This window comes from Rutilus rutilus, assembly GCF_951802725.1.
Source record: "Rutilus rutilus genome assembly, chromosome: 13".
NCBI classification, from domain to species: domain Eukaryota; kingdom Metazoa; phylum Chordata; class Actinopteri; order Cypriniformes; family Leuciscidae; genus Rutilus; species Rutilus rutilus.
In genome coordinates this window covers 20,792,490-20,812,338 of record NC_140218.1, presented here as the reverse complement: position 1 = coordinate 20,812,338, position 19,849 = coordinate 20,792,490, and the positions used below count along the sequence as shown (strand labels likewise).

Sequence of the window (19,849 nt, the reverse complement as noted above, 5' to 3'; positions counted from 1 at the left end):
TTTTGCAATCATGCAAACATAGAGATATCAATTTAAACTAGTACAATCAAATTCTAGAAATCCTGCTTGTGTGACGTCTTCATCTCTCTCTTCAGGTACAACAGTAGCAACTACCACTCTTCCCACAGCCGAGGAGCGATCCTCCTGTGACAACACACCTTTCGGCTGCTGTCCCGATGGGAAGACAGCTGCCATCAGCTCTGAGGGCACAAACTGCCCCTGTAAGTTCCCGTCAATCACTCTCTACCAAGTGTCGCCTATTTTATACTACAGATAATAGCACGTGTTCGTTTTTTAACTGTGTCACCATCTCTATGACTAAGCCGCCAACAGCAATATTCTTTTTATCCTGAAAGACTGAGAGGATGGTGAGGAGGAGGAGTTGGTAATGACAGGGGAAACTACATTTTCTGAGCATATATTATCTCAGACGTTTCATATGGATGTTGATTTTGTGTGCCCAGGGTCCAAAGTTAGCACTTACCATGCACCAAATGCAAGTAAAAATTGTCCGTTACTCACCAGGAATTGATATATTACATGGTTGAAATTCAATTGTTTGTATATATGAAGGATCGGCCATTGAAAATGTAACATTGGAAAATAATTTTAAAAGGTTTCTACTTTAATATATTTAAAAATGTCATTCCTATTATGGCAATTCCTATTCCTTATGCCATTCCTATTATGGCAAAGCTGAATTCAGTGTCACATGATCCTTCAGAAATTAATTGTAATATGCTATTATTATTATCAATGTTGAAAACAGTTGTGCTGCTTTATTCTTTGATGAATATAAACTTCAAAAGAATAGCCTTTATTTGAAATAGAAATGTTGTGTAAAATTTAAAAGTAATTTTGGATCAATTTAATGTGTCCTAACTGAATAAAAGTATTATTTACTTTCTTAAGAAAAAAATCATTCTAACTCCAACTTTTGAACAGTAGTGTATATAAACAGTTAATTTTGAGTATGCCAGATGCAGGGGAGCAGGTTCTGTGTCTGTAGCCGTAGCCGTAGCAAATGGATAAACCAATTCTACAAAATGTATTCTGACTGGCATCAGACCAGATGCGTCAATAAACCAGCAAACCTTTTTCTCACACCAGCCCCATCTGTTTTATAAGAGCAGAAATTACACACAATAGAGACTAATCAATACACGACAGGCAGCCAGAAGCAGGCAGATGTTTTGTGTTCTCTGTATGGGAACACTAGGTCAAGTGCTCACGTCTCTTCTCATATCCATCAGCTGGGTCTCCTAACTCCCCACCGTTTATTGGCGATGTGTCACAGCGGCCAGGAGCGAGGGCACTAATGTCCATTGCGTTCAGTCTCTGCTGTCAGCTCGAGCTCTCCCCATGTTTTTCAAGCACTGAGTGAAGGAGAACTCCCCTTCATATCAAGGTGTTTCACTGAAAGCTGAGAACAGAAACAGTGCAGTCTACTCCCTGCAGCCTGAACGCGATGTTAGAGAGGTTTGCTTACTGATGTTATGAGGGGAATAACGCCTCCCTAGTGAAAACCTACCTGTTTAAAACCTACTGTAAGTTATAATTGATTGCATCATGTTGAAATAAATCAATCTAGTTTTCCAGTACTTAAATTATAATAAATTATTTTTCTACTAGAATCATGCTAATGTTATAGTTCTCTGTGGTCTTGTATGGAGCAATTCCAAGCCAATGATTTAAACTAGGGGGCTTAGATGCCTCTACCCCACCCCTCTGCATAAAAGTTCAAATGTTAGTAAAGAATGAATTTGCATATCTAGTGTAAATTTAAATTATATAGCTCATTGTGCAATAGTAAGCCATCTGGACGCTTTGTAACCAAAGATAAGGACACGTGTTAGACATGATGAGTACATGCTATAAATGATGGACCATAGCCATTTTGTGGTGGGGAATTTAGGACTTTAATTTAAATCCACATCTAAAGCCTGATTTCTCCACATGTCTTTGCGCTCCGTGGGAAATTCCTGTCCTCAGATGTTTCCGATTTAGAATCCGATGGCAGTTTCCCTCCATCTCTCTTCACATTTAAATCTCCCCCATTTGCTCCTTTTTGAAAGTCCCATCAGATACGAAGTGATGTGTGTCTGTGCAAAAAGACCCTTATCATGCCGTTTTAACCAGCTTCTGTCAGTCACCCGTTCCTGGGATTAGAAGACAATTACGGCTATCTTTCACGATAATCATACAAGTGCTTATCCCGATCCCAGCCAAGCTGGAGCCTGGCCGGCATGATTGATTTGGGCAATTTGTTCAGCTGATTACATGCTGCACAGAACCCTGCACCATGCCCGCTCCCTGCTCTCCTTCAGTCGTTTATTCATTATTTATTTCCCTCTGTCTTGTAAAACCGGGCCTCTGATCCTCTCTCACTCTTTCTGCTTATTAGTGTCAATGAGAAAGGTCAGCAATAACCTTAAAGGAATGTTTAATGATGACCCCGACCCCAGTCGGGGCTTATGAAAGTGTCTTTTAACATAATATTTGTGATATATTGTGCCATGTATGTAAGTGTTGCTGTCTAACCGATCTCTCTCCACTCAGTCCTCCATGCCAGCTTTTGGGAAGAGTCTCGGTCTGGTAAACTCCAGTCCATCCTCCCTTCTAAACCCTTCTCCCTGTACCTGTCGTCCATACTCTCACATACTTTTCTATACCTCCACCTCCACTGCAAACAAACCTCTCTTTCCCCACTCGATGAACCCCACGACTAACCCCACAAAGGCTCCATCACTAACTTACAGACTGGCATTGCACCAACCACAAGTGTGTGTAGCTAAGAGTGGACTGGAACTGTTTCATTGAAGCATCTTTTATGTAACCATATGTGCTTCCCTGCCTTGTCCCGCAGCCACCATGCGTTTCAGTGGCTTCCTGCACCTGGATAAGGTAGAGGGTCAGGAGGTCTTCTACACGCCTGAGATGGAGGACCCCAAGTCAGAGCTGTTCGGTGAAACGGCACGGAGCATCGAGAGCGCTGTGAGTGGTGCAGCTCAGACTTATGCTTGAGTTCACTTTCAGTTCAGCTTTGAAAAGAAGTTTCATTTAAAAAAAAATAAAACATACAAAACAACATAAGTTTATGCCACATTAGTGCTGCTACATTTCTCAGTAGTGTGGCAGTAGCTCAGCTGTTTTCACATTATTGTAGCTTTTCATGTAACAATTTTTTCCATAAAAAGTAGCAGTGTAACTGAAACTTGATTGAAGATTAGTTTCCTGTTCATCACAGGTTCTTTTCTTGTTTGTATCTACCTTTTATTTCTCCATCCAGTCTCTTTTCTCTTGAGGTTGACCCCTTGGGAATTTATGCTGAATCAATTGTGATAATTGGTGGAATTATCCAGTGGAACAGGTTGAATGCGTCTTTTGAAAAAACATGTCTGGTGTTCTGACAGTCTCTAGAAAAGCAGTGCATTAGCTTAACAATAAAATACAGACACTTGATCTTGAAGTTTGTGATCAACACAAATCCCAATATAGCATCAAGCTCAAAACTGTCCAGATGTTAAATATAGCCTAGTGGTAGTCGCCATACCAACATTTCAGTAGCTCACACCAATACTAATGAAATACTTCACTATACTTGAAATACTTGATAGAAAAACTAATGTGCTACAGGTACAGTATGTATTCATTTACACAGTGAACTATTAGTTTAAATATAAACAAAGGAAATTAAAACAATGGCATGTAGTTTTCAAGTTCTTCTCAATTAATTAAACATTGCTTCAAACTGAATTCAGTGAGGTTTTTTTTGTTTTTTTTCTTGTTAAGATTTTGTTTTATTAAAAAATATAGAATTTTGTTGTTAATACTTTGCCAAAATGACCTATTTTTTTCTCTCTCTCTTTTTATGATTTATTTGAAATATTTATGGTATATACACAGCAGGAATAGGGGAACAGAAAAACAAAAAATAGAACAAAAAAGACAATATAGTATAGTATAGACTATAGACAATATAGATCAGGGTTTCTTAACTCTGATCCTCAAGATCCACTTTCCTGCAGAATTTAGCTCCAACTCTAATCTAATAAACCTGAACAAGCTAATCAAGGTCTTCAGGCTTACTAGGCTGCGTTCCAAAGCTGTAAACTGCTGCTTTCGGAGGATGCATTTCAAGGCAGGAAGGCATGTCGGAATCCTATGTTAGCTTCACTTGCTGTCTCCTGAGATACCTTCATCAGAATGATGTTTTAAGACACAGATGTTTCCTCCTCTGCCTTTGATATCCCACAATCTTGTGCGTTCAATTTCGTGACATTTGAGCAAAAAAATTAATATGGCTTCTGAAAGTTGCAGATGGCGATCAGTTTCTGTGCAAATGCACATTTTTGACCACCGTTTTTCACTCTTGATGTTATTTCTAGTGAGGAATTACTATTATAGTAGATAAATATTTGCTTGGTTATCTCCTAGGCTCGATTTATTTTGTTGTAGATCATTTAACCGTTACGCTGCCTCAGAAGACTGTCCAAAATCAGTTTCGAAAATATATATTTATTTTAGTTTCTTATTATTTTAGTATTAGTTATATAATATTAAAGTAATAGAAGTTATTAATCTTTTGAATTTTTCATATATTTGTATTATTATATATTTATAATTATGTTTTTATTTATACATGCTCACTTTTAGTAATTTATTGTGCTTAATTTTTTTTCTGTCATTTAGTTTAGATTTTTTTTAGCTTTGATTTATTTTTAAGTTTTGGTACTTAAAGGGATAGTTCACCCAAAAATGAAAATTCTGTCAGTAATTACTCACCCTCATGTTGTTCCAAACCCGTAAGACTTTCGTTCATCTTCGGAACACAAATTGAGATATTTTTGATGAAATCTGAGTGCTGGATCACTCCTCCACAGGCTTATGGACACTATAACTTGCTGGCCCAGAAAATGTATTAAAGACATTGTTAATATAGTCCAAGTGACTCGCGTCTGTGTTGCACGTCACCACGTATCACACACATGACCAGCGTCGCCCAATAGTGAGCCTACGTGGTGACGTGCAACACAGACGCGCTACGCTATTACACTACATGAAAAGACTCAAGGCCCAGAGAGAAGGAAATGAAAAGTGGAATAAAGTCGTCATTTTTGTTTGTTTTTGCGCACAAAAAGTATTCTCGTCGCTTTATAAACTTAAGATTGAGCCACTGGAGTCACTTGGACTATATTAACAATGTCTTTAATACATTTTCTGGGCCAGCAAGTTATAGTGTCCATAAGCCTGTGGAGGAGTGATCCAGCACTCAGATTTCATAAAAATTATCTTAATTTGTGTTCCGAAGATGAACGAAAGTCTTACGGGGTTGGAACAACATGAGGGTGAGTAATTACTGACAGAATTTTCATTTTTGGGTGAACTAACCCTTTAATACTTTTAACACTTTAACTTATATTTATTTCAGTTAGTTACCAAGTTAACATGTTTAAGTTGTTCATCTAATATTTATATATTATGGTATTTCAGCTTGATTTTAATTACCAAAAAAACGATTAATAATAGTTTTAGTTAACGATATCATCACTGGCTGGTATCTTGGCCTCAACATTCCAATACTTTTGTCATCCTGAAAACCTAGCCTCCTTCCCTGAGTTTTTGTTGTACTCTTTAGCTGACACTGCACACTACCTACTGGCAACTGCTGAAGAAGCCGACGATTTGTTCCCGGCTTGTTAACCCATTTTGGGCGTGTCTGGGAATGAAGGGCAGTACGATAATGAGTTCCACTTATCACTCTAATGTTAGCTAGTGCTGTGAGCGAGATTTCCGACAGGGACTAAGGGAGGATGTAATCAGCCTTTCTCTATGAGCGTTCCACCTGACACAGAAAGCTAATCCCCCATACTTCACTCTCTCGTTCTGTGAAGTCCAAATCTCAAATGGGGCCACGGGCAGCACCGAGCCAGCAATTGAAATGGATTCATTGGCTTTGAGCGTATCCTACTCCCGCTTCTCCTCTGTGCGTGATGCCCCCAGGTTCAGCAGAGCACCTCCTCTCATTCACGCCTTTATACCTCCACCCTGTCTTTCCCTTTACTTGATTTCAACCCTGTCCACAGATTCTGAGGATAGAGCAGCCAGTTTATGGGTCAGTGTGTCCATCCGGCTTTGCCGGGCAGCCTGGTTTTGTTGAGGTTCTCTCTGGTGAGGCTTGAAGGAAGGGAGGGAGCGGCTCCTCTCTTTTCTTGCCCAGCATGGTTCCCAATGAACTCACTGAGGGTCGGCCTAGAGGCAAAAGCCATTTTGTCTGCGACAACTCTGTGCTTTTCCGAATTCAAGTGCAGCTGTGAATGAAATGAGTGAAGAAGGAAAATGCAAGGCCCTTGGGTGACTTGAATGGGGTTCTCGACGGACCTCCTGCTGAGGCACTCTAACAAAATGTGCACACACGTCAGAAAGCACTAGAAGCACAAAGCGGTTTTGTGAGTCGATTGAGTGCATCCTAATTGTAAACCACTTCTCATTTGCTCTAGTTTTGATCAATTTGGTGCACCAAGGTGAATTTGGTTTCTGAGAAATGGTCTTCTTCGTGACTAATATTAGTGAGTATTAAATCTAAGCTCCTCTCACGTTGCACCAAATCAGTGACAGAACTCTCCTACAGTATGTGTGCCCAGGTGGAAACTGAGCCGATTCTAAACGGGCAGTGTTGTAACCTGACATTTACTGCTGACTTCGAAACATGTTCATATAATTACTCCTGCGCTGTAGTTAAATGTCAATTTGTGCACCGAGACCCGATGGGGTTCACTGGAGTTTTTCCGCTGACACACTTTTTTCATCTTGTGGAGGAATTTGGTGTTAACTAGAACTAGATCAGCATATCAAGCTTATTACCAGTTTCACACACTGCACTTGGGGCATTTAGTTCTTTGTTTTTCTCTGTCTTACTTTCTCTCTGCTTTTTATTTCTCTAGCTGAATGAGTTGTTCCACAAGTCAGATGTCCAGAAAGACTTCCAGAGTGTCCGTGTGAAGAATCTGGCCCCCAGCAACTCCATAATAGCCTTTGTCGAGGCTCACTTTGACCCAGGTAAAGTTACACCAAAGGTTGTTCTTAAAGATTGTTTACTTAAGTAAACTCAAACTAGCAACTGATGCTAGGGACTGTTGTGTTTAGCATCCTTGTTTGCACACCCGTATCCCATGCTGGTTTACGCTGGTTTGAATCCTGCTCAGAGTGAGTAGGTCCAGTTACATTGGTGCTGTGACCTGGATGGGAGCGAGGTATAGGAGAGTAAGTGTAATAGAGGCCAATTAGTAGGAACTGTGCAGAAAACTCACAGCCATTAGCATGCCTGTCTCCCATGCCTGTTGAGCTGGTTCAGATTCCGCTCAGAGCGGAGTGAGTAGGACCAGTAACACTTATAGACTTGAGTTTCTGTTGCTCAACTGTTAGAGTATGTCTAGCATGATATGCTGCGACTGTACAGCATCACTTCACTATCCAGGCTCTTTAAAATGTAGAAACTGCACTTGACTACAGTGCACATCTTGACGTATTCCCAGTTATAGCTTATAGTTATAGTTCCCAGTTCTAGTTAACATTTTCTCCATCATTTTATCACCATTTGCATTAACAGTTGCCATGATCAATAAAAAATAACAAACATCTTTCTTAAATAAAATTTCGTTTACTGCCAACTTTCTTGGAATGATAATAGTGCAACATTTATAAATTATTTTTAAGTAATTAAGTAAATACATTTTTTTTTTTAAATATACTTCTTTTTTTGCCTAATTTTAATATACAATGGGGTTGTGACTTGATTTAAATATTTCAGTGGATTTATCTGAATTAAATGAGATTGCATGTGCTTAGTGTGCTTTTTGCACTAAAATACTGCACTTAGAGAATTTGCCCCTTGATGTTCATTATTATCTGTCTTACCCAGTCGCTCTGTCTTTCATTATCCTGTTTTTATTTATTTTCTTTTTTCAAGCTGCTTCTAATTTATTTCTGAAGCAGCTCTAGCACACAAAGCACAAAGTCCGGCTTATACCCTCCCTTCGCATCAAAATTCCCTCAGTCTGCGCTCCTTTATAAACATGCCTACGGCAAGAAATAAAAAGCACATAAAAACTCCCTTGTATGTTTGAAGAAAATAATAGTTCAACAGCAGAATAAGGCATATAAGTTAAGTAAAATAATCCCTAAAGATACTGCTCTCGTCTTTTCTGGCAGCGGAAGCGTTCAGAGAGCGTGGCCTTTTTAGAGAGGTAATTTATCAGCTAGGGTTTCTGAAAAAGCTTATTACGGTCTCCATCTCTTCTCATGCTTTTAAGACCCTCCGAGCATCGCACCAGCTGATAAAAATCTCTTTCGCTATTCTCTTTTTATTGGTCCCCTTCAACGGCACAAGAGCACAATTCTAGCACAAGCGCCTGTCATAAAGGCGGTCTGTGGTGGCCAGTAACAGGGCCATCTGTGGAAGCGTTATTAGAGTGTTTCATCCCAACGTCCCTGAAATGCATGGTGGATCAAGAACTGCTTCTCCCAAGGGCCTATTACACGCAGACTTTTCTGTATATATTTGCAGTATGTTATGTCAAGTGTGAGGATGGTGGGTCTGTGCTGGTTTTTCATACTCCGCTGTGCAATATGTTTAATGTTGTGTTCTCGTTCTACAGACACAAGGTTCAGCGTGGAGGATATTGAGGGAGCCCTTCTCAAACAGCTCAAGGCATCTAAAGACACTGGTATTGTTGTGAAGAAACCTGAGGAAGAGAACATTCGCATCACCAACTATGGTAACCCGCTTGAAATTGCTTTTCCGTCCTTTCTCTTTTTCTGTTGCTGCCTTTTGTTGAGTGAGATTGCTCTTCCAACTGGCATTTGATAACCACGAGTGCCCGCAGGACTCAAAAAGAACCTGCTTATTGAACTTCAGACTGAATGTCTCACAGCCTCGGTTTAATTTGTGAAGAATTAAATATGTCTACCCTGACTAGGCCTATTGACCTATTTTTCCTTCTCTCCATTTTTTAGGTCTTTCAACTGTTCCTTTCTTCACCACCACGACAACCACCGTGGCGTCTGTCACAACTCCCACCACCACCACGCTGTCTCCCACTTCTGCTTTTACCACTCTCCGCCCGACCACCACCAGACGGCCCTTCACCAGCCGCAGGACCACCACAGCAGCACCAGCCACCACCACTCCATCCCAGGCCCCCACAACCACAGTCTTACTGAACAAACCGGTGACCCACGCCAACAGGCCGTGCGACTCTCAGCCCTGCCGTCACGGCGGAACCTGCGAGGAGGAGAACAATGACTTCACCTGCATCTGTCCCGCAGGAAGAGGAGGAGCCGTGTGCGAGAAAGGTGAGAAGTACAAAAACTAGAAAAAATCTGTACATCGCAAGGACAACTTAATGGCCACATTGGTCAACAAATTGGTTAAAAAAAACCCCACATTGGTCAACAAATGCATCTTTCCATAATTAAACAAAAACTAATTTTAGGACCATTTAAGATTTATTTTCATGAAAATTAAACACATTTCTTCTGTAAATGTATTCCTATACATCTCATTACTGCTATATGTTGACGGTTTAATTTCCTTTTTCCCCCAGTTTTTTCAGTGGTTATTCGTATTAAAATGCTGCAAAAAGATGTTTCTTTTTTTAAATAAAACAATTATACAACAAACACTACCATGAATACTTTACAATTTTATATATATATATATATATATATATATATATATATATATGATGTAATTTATATTTTTATTTAATAATTTAATTAAATATATTGATAATACATTTTAATTTATTAAAAAAGACCTAAAATGTTAATCATTTCATTTTATTTAGTATTGTTTCTTTTTTCTTTTGATTTTTCTTTCTTTCTTTCGGTGTATAATGAACCTTATAAAAGCACAAAAGAAGTACACTTGAATATTTTAGATACATTTGAATCAACTATTATTAAATAAATGATTACAATTGAATATGTATTATTTATCAATGTTATTATTTATTATTCATATTTCAGCATTTTTGAATCCTTTGAAGAAGAAAAAAAAAGTTCAATAATGATTTGAATCTTAAATTGCAGTCCTGCTGTTACACTGAGGAAATTATAGCTCAATTCATTGTCTCTGTTGGTGGTATTGGGATATGAAACTACCTTTTGCAGCTGTGTCAAGTTATAATTGACACTAATTACATCAATGAACTTTAGCTAGTATCAAACTGCTGTGAGGTGAAAAAAGCCACTAATTAAAGGCTTGTAAGCAGCCCTCAAACTCTTCCTCTGATCAATCGGGCCATTAAAGAGTGATGAAGAGAGAAGGCTTCATCAGCCTTGCATTCTCTCGAGAAAAGGGTGAGAGACAGCCGAGAGAGAAAGAGAGAGAGAGGTGTTGATACGTTTCTGAGCATGGGGATTCTCTGTCTGGAATGTAAATGTCTAACAGAGAAAGGTCCAGGGAGAACTACAGTACTCATCATTGATTGCAGGTTTAATGTTTGATCACACTAGGGAATGTAACAAACACAACATGAACGGCACATTACTGTACCATTGACAGGGGTATCTGCGTTATCTGAAGGAGACACTTGAGTGCAGTTTTGTTTGTTGCTCTACCAGTAGAGAGCAGAAGTCTTGGTTGACAGTCTCTGATAACCTGCTTTATCTGTCTTCTACCTTCTATCCTACTCAGTTATAAAGTACTTCATACCATCCTTCGGTGGAAAGTCTTACATGGCTTTCCAAACCATGAAGGCCTACCACACTGTGCGCATTGCTATGGAGTTCAGGGCTTCGGAAATGACAGGGATATTGCTCTACAATGGCCAAAAAAGCAAAAAGGACTTCCTGTCTCTGACATTATTTGAAGGAAATGTGGAGCTTAGGTAAGTAAGCAAGTTATTATAGGGTTGGAAAATGATTCTTATTCATTTTAATTTACCATTTTACAACATACCATTTTAATTTGTGATGATCCTCTTAAATGTCTCCCACATGAAGGTTTAACACTGGTTCTGGGACGGCTTCAGTTATCAGTAAGGTCGTGGTAAAGCCGGGTCGCTGGCATCAGCTCGTAGTTGTGCGTAATAGGCGTAATGCCATGCTGAGCGTGGACAATGAGCCGATGGTTGAAGGACAAAGTCCCCCAGGAACAGATGGACTCAACCTGGACACAGATCTTTTCATCGGAGGAGTGCCGGAAGACATGACAGTAGAGTAAGAGAAGCTCGAGAACGCCTCCAAATAACACTAACAAGAGCCTCTTTAGTCTTGTTAGAAGCCATAATGAAACATTATGGAGAAAAATAACCTAAATCATTGACTGTCTGCACATGTTTGCAGGAACCTGCCAGAACAACTAATATGACTTAATAAGACTAAGCAGAAATAGCCAAATCAAATTAGCATCAATCAGAGATGTTGTGAAACACTACTTGAGATCTAATTGAATGTTTTTCCATGTGTTCTCAGTCAGGCAGAGAGTGTCTTTTTTCGATAAAAAAAAAAAAGTCTTTCTTTTTTTATATATCATTTCATGATGTTGTTACATTTTCCCTGCCATTTGAGAATTAAGATGAGCATTAAGGAAGGAGAACTGACAAAATGATTGGTTTGTTTTTGCAGTGTAAAGGAGAGGACGTCAGTTTCAACAGGCCTTGTGGGCTGCGTCCGCATGTTGGACGTCAACAACTTTGTCTATAACCTACAAGAGAATGGCGGTAGCGTTCTATATGGCTCGGCCATTGGCGAGTGTGGCAACAACCCATGCCTGCCGAATCCCTGCAAGAACAGAGCCTCCTGCCAGGTCAAAGAAGCCGAGATGTTCCACTGCAAATGTGTCAACGGTTTCTCTGGTGGGTGCACCAAAAAGTATTAACTTTTACTTATGTATGTATGATCTTAAAGATGAAGTATGAAAGTTTCAAACACTTTAATTAGTTGAATCAGTGTTGTTTGAAAAAACAGATTGTTGTTCCATTTAGTGCATTTAGTGGTGCAAAAAAGAAAACATTCACCTTTAACTATACACTTTTTAAGAATAAAAGGTTCTGCAGTAACTCTTTGTTCCAGTTGTGAATATCTGGACTTGTACTTTATTGATTAAAGATTCAGCAGGGCAGAGGATGCTTGTCTAATCAATTTTTAGCCTTATGGGTATGTAAGACCAATGAGTGTTTACCCAACGATATGAAGGCAGCAAGGACAAATACGCAGTGAATACAAATAACTTCACCAGTACTGAATATACTTGTTGGAAAGACACATTTTCCCAATCCTGAAAGTGAATTGGCAAATCTTCAATGTTTTCAGAACAACAGAAGAACACATGCTATATTTCTTATGGTTAAGTTAATAAAAATCTGGTTTAATAAATAAGTACAAAATCAAACTCTACTCAGTTCACAAAAGTGAAGCGAAAGATGTTGAATCTGATCTAGTCTCTCACGGGCATGCTGTGTTTCTCCTGAATGTGTGTGTTGCGGGCAGGGTTTTTTTATTTATTTTTTATAAATGTATGCCTTTTAATTATGTTATAAGGCAGTACAATAAATACTGTAATGATGTATAAATACTTTTGCATACATACATATATATATATATATATATATATATATATATATATATATATATATATATGTATAAATGTTCAATAATTCCATGGTAAAAAGAGATTTGGTACAAACTTTAGGGCAGGTCTTAATATTTCCAGTGACAATTTATTCCTAATACCTATGCCAATGTTATGATTAACATTTGTCGATGTCTGCCACACAAAGTTTGTCCAATCTTCAACAAAATTGGCTCAGGTCATCTTCATACCAAGCCTGACAAACCTTTTTGATTTTCAAAGCCATTTGACTGTAAAATGCCAACAAATTTGGCTTGAGGATGCCAAACAGAAAGTAAAGATATGTCTTGGATCTTACCGGGCGGAAGTTTCTACTTCTACTATATCGTTTAAGCCAAATTTTCTATGAAGCCTACAACATATATTACACAAATATAATCAGCATTAAAAGGTACACTACCATTCAAGAGTCAGTAAGGTTTTTAAATGCTTTTATTCAGCAAGGATGCATCAAATTGATCAAGTAACGGTAAAGACATTTATAATGTTACAAAAGATTTCGATTTCAAATTAATTAAAGAATCCTAAAAAAAATTGGTTTTCATAAAAATATTAAGACCTAGAAATACTACTGAAAGAAAGCACTGCTGTTTTTAACATTGATAATAATGTTTTTATCACTGATAATTATGTTTCTTGAGCAGCAAATCAGCAAATTAAAGTGATTTCTGAAGGATAATGAGATGTTAAAGACTGGAGGAATGATGCTGAAAATTTAGCTTTGCATCACAGAAATAAATTACATTTTAACAATTGCTTTAAATTGCAATAATATGTCACAACATTACAGTTTGCATTGTAATTTTTAACAAGAAATGCAGCCTTGGTGAACATACGAGACTTTCTCTAGTTTTCTGGTTTATTGTGGTTTATTCACATCATACGGAACAGTAGGAATCATCCACAGAGCAGAAGTTACAGTGTTCTCTTTGTTCACATCCAAGAGGCTTTTTTGTTCTCCATCTTGCAGTGTTGCTCCAGACATTTGAAATATTGCCCAGAGTAAATTGCTCTGTTGTTCTGCTCACAAGCCTTTATTGAACAACCTTTATAATAATACAGTTCAATATCTTCCACATTATTTCTGTACTGCAGAATGGCTGCAATGAGGTGTGTAGGAAAATGAAGACCCTTTGAAGTAGAAGTGTACACAAAGAAATTGGCTAGAGGGATAAATATGTGGGATAACCTTTAATGTTTAAAGAGCAGGATTGTAAGTTGGAAGGTTGCCGCCCCATCTCCGTGATAGAGCGGCCTTAGAGTTTGAGAGCGAGAGAGAGAGACACCTAGCAGAGCGTCTCAGAACACGACGGGAGCTTTCATTACAGTGTGCAGCAGTTACCGCCCGTGGCATGATCTCTTACTATGTTCTATGTGATTATGGGAGTGTTCTGATGAGACTAGAAGTGCTGACCTGAAGCACTTTCAGTCTTTCAAACCAGGAGGGCACACAACATGCTGCAGTACAGCTTCATCTAAATTTGTAATAATTCAAAATCCTATTATAAAAGGACTCCTACAGTATATAGGTGAAAATTCAAGTCAACTCAGTCCAAAGTCATCTTGGTAACACCTCTAGGCAGCTAAATTTCAACTGTTTGTCAAAATCATGGTTCAATAGCATCTCATGTCGGCAATAAAATCTAACAACATTGGTATCATCAATCTAGTTCTTTAGCTTAAATCATGCTTAAAAACTCTATTTTCAGGGCATTGCTACTATATATTTTAGTTAATGCTAGTAAACACACTCTGTCATAAAAGTGATTGGCTCTTTTAATTGAAAGGCAGGGTTTTACCATGTTAATTTCTCCCATTCATTTCACTGCAAGTGGTCCATCTCTTCTTCCTTATACTATCTGTGACTTAACTAGCCAGGATTGACAGGACGTTGTTTGATTTCCCCTCAAGTGGCTTCTCATCATCTTTTATTTAAGTCACATAAATATAAATTTTTGTTAACAGGTCCGACCTGCGCTGACGCCCACAACCCCTGCGACCCCAATAAATGCCACCCATCATCACGGTGCCAAGTTCTTCCAGAGGGAGGTTACAAATGCGAATGTCCAATGGGACGTGAAGGCAAGCACTGTGAAAAAGGTACAGTACTACATCATAGTAAAAATACAGTAAATGAGTGTATCGACTCAACTACGGACTGAAATAACTGCTACTTCTCAGTTGTAATTTCAGTATTGATTTTTGTCAGGATCGACCGGTCTGACTCGGATATTTGCTGTAAAATTATTGAGGGATAAAACAAAGGCTATGGTGGAGTGGAAAAAGTGAGATTCTCCAGTTGGCGTTTCCAGTGGGTACCATACTGTAAAATAGGTTTTATCGGCTAATGTAATGGAGAGTTGGCATCTGGGAGGTGATGTGAAATTATTTACCCTTTTATACCATGTCTGAGCTGCCATCCTAGGCTGGAAGATCAAACATATCGCAGGTCGATGGGGGGGATTTCAGTAGTGGGGCATCCTCTGGGAGCTGGACCCTAACCAAGGATGGTTAGACAAGATGCCTAGGTCTATTGTCATTTCGAAGCTTTCATTAGCACTCTTATTCTGTTGCGCTTCCCTCTCTCACCTAATTAAATTTCCTACAGATGTTTTAGATCGCAGGCATTAGAAATGTGGAAACTAAGTGAAAGGTTTAGGAACACACATGTGTGCATGCGTATTGGACACCTCCCGGGAGTCCTGCCCTATACGCTAGGCCATGGGCCAATAATATATAAGTCAAATTAGCCTATAGCAGGGGGGGCAACTCTGGCCCACAAGATCGACTTTCCTGCAGAGCTTAGTTCCAAACCCCAGAGTTGCCCAGCCGTGCTATATAGAGTGCAACAGTGCCCGCCCACTTTTTACAGCGGCCTTGGTTCTGAGAATATTTTCCCATTATTTTTTCCAAAGGGGATTATAAAAAAGTCTTCGTTAAAGAGTTATAAGCCATTAACCAAACCAACCGACTATGAGGTGTATCACAACATTACAAACTTTGATTTTAAGCAAAAAAAAAGAAAATCGGACAAAAAGACAAAGATACAAGACTGTCGTTAAGATACTTAACGACTTTAATGAGGGAAAGAACTACAGAGCATGATAAAAGTACACTATTGGTTCAGAGATGTTGAATATATATATATACACACACACTCAAATATTCAAGGAGTTTGAAATTGATTACATCATTCACAGTGCTTCATGGGAGTGGGAGGGCGCTAAAGAGATCTTTTGGCACAATTTGCTTGTTTTTTTGCAGAATAATGGGTAATGTAGTCTTAAATCAGAATTCCTTTTATTAAACCTTTATTCAACTTTAAAAAATACGTTGAAATAATGCTGGCTTATTCAACAAAAGCCATGGATTAACAAGCTTGCAGCTGACAGTAGGTCTGACATTTAAGGCAAGGCAAGTTTATTTATATAGCACATTTCATACACAATGGCAATTCAAAGTGCTTTACATAGAAGAAATTAAAATAATAAAAGAAATAAGAATAATTAAAACAGTTTAGAGAAATAAAATAAAATACAGTACAGTACAAACAGTTGGACGAACAGCGGCACAGTGCTCATTCATTAAATGCATAGCTAAACAGAAGTGTTTTGAGTCTGGATTTGAAAGTGACTACTGTAGGAGCACATCTGATCTCCTCTGGAAGCTGGTTCCAGCTGCGGCTGGCATAATAGCTAAAAGCGGACTCGCCATGCTTAGAGTGAACCCTTGGTATTTCTAGCTGATATGATCCTAGTGATCTGAGTGATCTGTTGGGTTTATATTCAGTGAGCATATCTGCAATGTATTGAGGTCCTAGGCCATTGAATGATTTATATATCAGTAATAATACTTTAAAATCAATCCTAAATTTAACTGGGAGCCAGTGTAAAGACCTGAGGACTGGTGTGATATGTTCATATTTTCTGGTTCTGCTCAGAATCCTGGCGGCAGCGTTCTGTATGAGCTGCAACTGTCTTATGGTCTTTTTGGGAAGGCCAGTGAGGAGTCCATTACAATAATCCACCCTGCTGGTGATGAAAGCATGCACAAGTTTCTCTAAGTCTTGTCTGGAAACAAAGCATCTAATTCTTGCAATATTTTTCAGATGATAGTATGCTGATTTAGTTATTGCTTTGACATGACTACTGAAACTAAGGTCTGAAAGTTCAAAACTAAGGTAATTTAAGGTTAAAAGTTGGAGAAAAGAATAGGATTTTTACTTCCGTAACCTGACTGTCACACTCTAATGAGCTTCCCCCTCATTTACGTCACCATCAAGTTTTTATTGATTGGTTAAAAATTTGAATCTCCAATATCTTCATTTTCATTGACTATCTTGAAATAACATTGCTGTCTGTATCAGCGATACTATTTCATATGATGTCACTACTTATGGGTGGAGCCAGTTTCATCATTCACGATGGCCCCCAGGATTGTGGTGTCATTGCACACACATCCACACACCTGTACAACCCTGAACTGTCAAATGAGAGGGGCCAGATAGTCACCTTTTCGTCTAAGAAAGTCTCCATTAGCGAGTGATTAAAATAAATTGAGGTGAACCAGAATCAATGAGTTGAGCGCATACATCAGACGGGAGTGTTTTTTTTTATCGCTTGAATCAATGAGATGAGTAATTCTATCAGTCAGCTGCACATCATGATTAATGGGGAGTCAGTCGGGCAAAGTGTCCAGGGAGAGTGGCTCTCTCAGATAAGAGACTCTCCTGCACCGAATCAGTCGTCATAACAGGAGAGCGCTCCCTGCTGGAGGAGGCCAGCAGGTAAAATGCAAGCAGTGTGCTGAAAGAAGGAAATTTACATGTACACTTGACTTTTAGGAGTAACACTTTATTGTCTCTGAAGAACTGCTGGACTAAAGTTCTAAAAGTAATGCATGATGCATCCATTAGCTGCCATTTGGAAATGAAGATTGTTGTAGTCAACATGAAAGTGTTTGCAACCTTTTACTTTTTTACTTTTGTAATGTTATGTATATCAGTGTAAAATAGAGTATATTCAGTTAGAAACAAAAATGCATGGTAGTTTGCTAAACAATGCTTAATGCACTGCTTATGCTAATTTGCAATAGGTTTATGCATTACAAAAGTAGATCGGGTCAATATCATGTTGACATTAAAATCAATATGAAATACAAAAAAAAAAAATACAAAAAATTCTACTAGTTTTGTGAAGTGATATGTTTTATTGTAATATTGTAGTTTCATAAAATATTTCAAAATAAATGTATATAACAAAAAAATAACAATTATTGATTTATTTGAATCCTTTTTAGTTAATAAAATAAATAGTCAGTACTTTTATTGAATGGGGGGTTGGAATAAATTAATACTAATAATCAGTAATGGCTTCTGAAAATGCAGCTTTGCTGTCACAGAAATAAATTACATTGTAAAATATAATACAATAGAATAACTTAAAAAGTTATTTTAAATTGTAATAATACTGTATTTTTGATCAAATAAATGCAGCATTATTGAGCTTAAGAGACAAAATCTAGGTACTGTATACTTATACAGAATGTATATTCATTGGTAGTAACTTTTTAATAGTAAACTGATACATTTATTATTGATTCAATTTATCTGATTTAATTATTTGATTTTGAGTACTGCAGATCTGTGATGAGTTGTTTAGCAGTGCTGCATTGAAAGGAACGATTTCTCGGTTGTCTGTGGTTTACCATACACCACCTGTCCTATAGTTTTGGATGTTGCCTAGTCCTTATACATAAACTGAATGCAGTGCAGAAAAGTAGGCCACTACTTTGTCACTTTCCATTTTGACCCTCACTTTCTTGTGGTGTTTGCAAGTGTTGTGATTTCCTGTACAATAGTGAAGCTGCTGCTGCTGTGTTAAACAATAGCTAATTAGCTTTTTAATCTCAGTCTGCCATCCCAGACTGAGCATGCGCTCATCCTGTGTAATTACTGCAGGAAGCATGCTGGGCTGAGTGACAGTGTTATGTGTTGATGGTATGTGTGTGTATGTGTGATCTATATACTGAGTCACTGTCTGGTCTCGTAATTGGAGGAACCCTCCCATCTCAAACACATTATGATATCTGTAAAGCATAATGGACTTTTTCATATTTTTCAGTGTCAGACAAGGGAGGCGCTTTCATTCCTTACTTCACTGGAGACTCTTTCCTGGAGCTCAAGGGCCTTCATCTCTATGGCCAGGATCTGAGGTATTACGTAACAAATTGGCTATTGTTTTTTGCATTTATTATGATGGCGCTGATGTTGCAAACAATAATGTTATATTAGTGGTATGTGGTGAAATGAGAAGGCAAAGTCCACATACACAAGCAGTGATGCAAACACAATTCAATTCTGCTGTAAAGCAGCTCTGCAGAAAACAGTTGTGTCATCAACCAGTTCAATTCAGTTAAAGTTTTGTTCTCATTAGTCCAAAAAAATATTTTGTAAACACTGGTTTAATTATGCTTCTTCTACCTCACAGATTAATTCATGTTGCAAGTAATTTCAAGTTAATTCAGATTCGGACATGTTGGATTTGTTTCTGATGTTCGATTGGTTGAGCTGTTTCTCTGTAATTAGTCCATCTATTTCTGCCATTTTGACCCATTCATGAAGATTTGCAGACTGAATGAACCTTATTTCTCACATTACTTTTTGCCTGTATCAAGGAAGAAAACCCCCTGTTATGTGTCTAACTGAACTATGCTTATTTGTCCATAGGCAAAAATTCAGCATGACTGTCGTTCTGTTGGCCAATGACACCAAAGGCATGATTTTCTACAATGGTCAAAAGACAGACGGCAAAGGAGATTTCATCTCTCTGTCCCTGAATGATGGTATCCTAGAGTTTAGATATGACCTGGGAAAAGGGCCGGCTGTAATTAGGTAAACAACATTCTGTATAGTTATATTTGAATGAAATTAAACTCAAATTACTCAGATGTGTTGTGTTCAGTTTCTGATTATAGAACTGTGGAACTTTTGGGTTTATTTTCATATTGCTATTAAGAGGGGCAAATAAAGATTAAATAATCTTTTTGTGTGTGCGCAGGAGTAAAGAAAAAATCAAGCTGAACGAGTGGAACACAGTGAATCTGGAGCGGGCCAGCAGAAAGGGAGAGATCAGCATAAACGGCAAAGACCCCGTCAGAGGAGAGGCGCCGGTATGAGAACACTCTTATGCTTATGCTGCCCAATAAAGGCCA

General features: G+C 38.3%; 1 protein-coding gene across 8 annotated transcripts in view; it reads left to right on the top strand.

The window, feature by feature from the left end:
* Positions 1-19,849, top strand: part of agrn (agrin) — a 248,091-nt gene that overhangs the window by 206,477 nt on the left and 21,765 nt on the right. For all 8 annotated transcript variants that reach the window (XM_084427577.1, XM_084427576.1, XM_084427583.1 and 5 more), the window contains 12 exons: positions 96-221; positions 2,867-2,994; positions 6,945-7,059; positions 8,658-8,777; positions 9,016-9,354; positions 10,700-10,892; positions 11,008-11,223; positions 11,632-11,861; positions 14,603-14,737; positions 18,760-18,850; positions 19,365-19,529; positions 19,696-19,807. In XM_084427577.1, the coding sequence (XP_084283703.1) occupies positions 96-221; positions 2,867-2,994; positions 6,945-7,059; positions 8,658-8,777; positions 9,016-9,354; positions 10,700-10,892; positions 11,008-11,223; positions 11,632-11,861; positions 14,603-14,737; positions 18,760-18,850; positions 19,365-19,529; positions 19,696-19,807 (1,970 nt within the window). The remainder of the gene's footprint in view (positions 1-95; positions 222-2,866; positions 2,995-6,944; positions 7,060-8,657; positions 8,778-9,015; positions 9,355-10,699; positions 10,893-11,007; positions 11,224-11,631; positions 11,862-14,602; positions 14,738-18,759; positions 18,851-19,364; positions 19,530-19,695; positions 19,808-19,849) is intronic.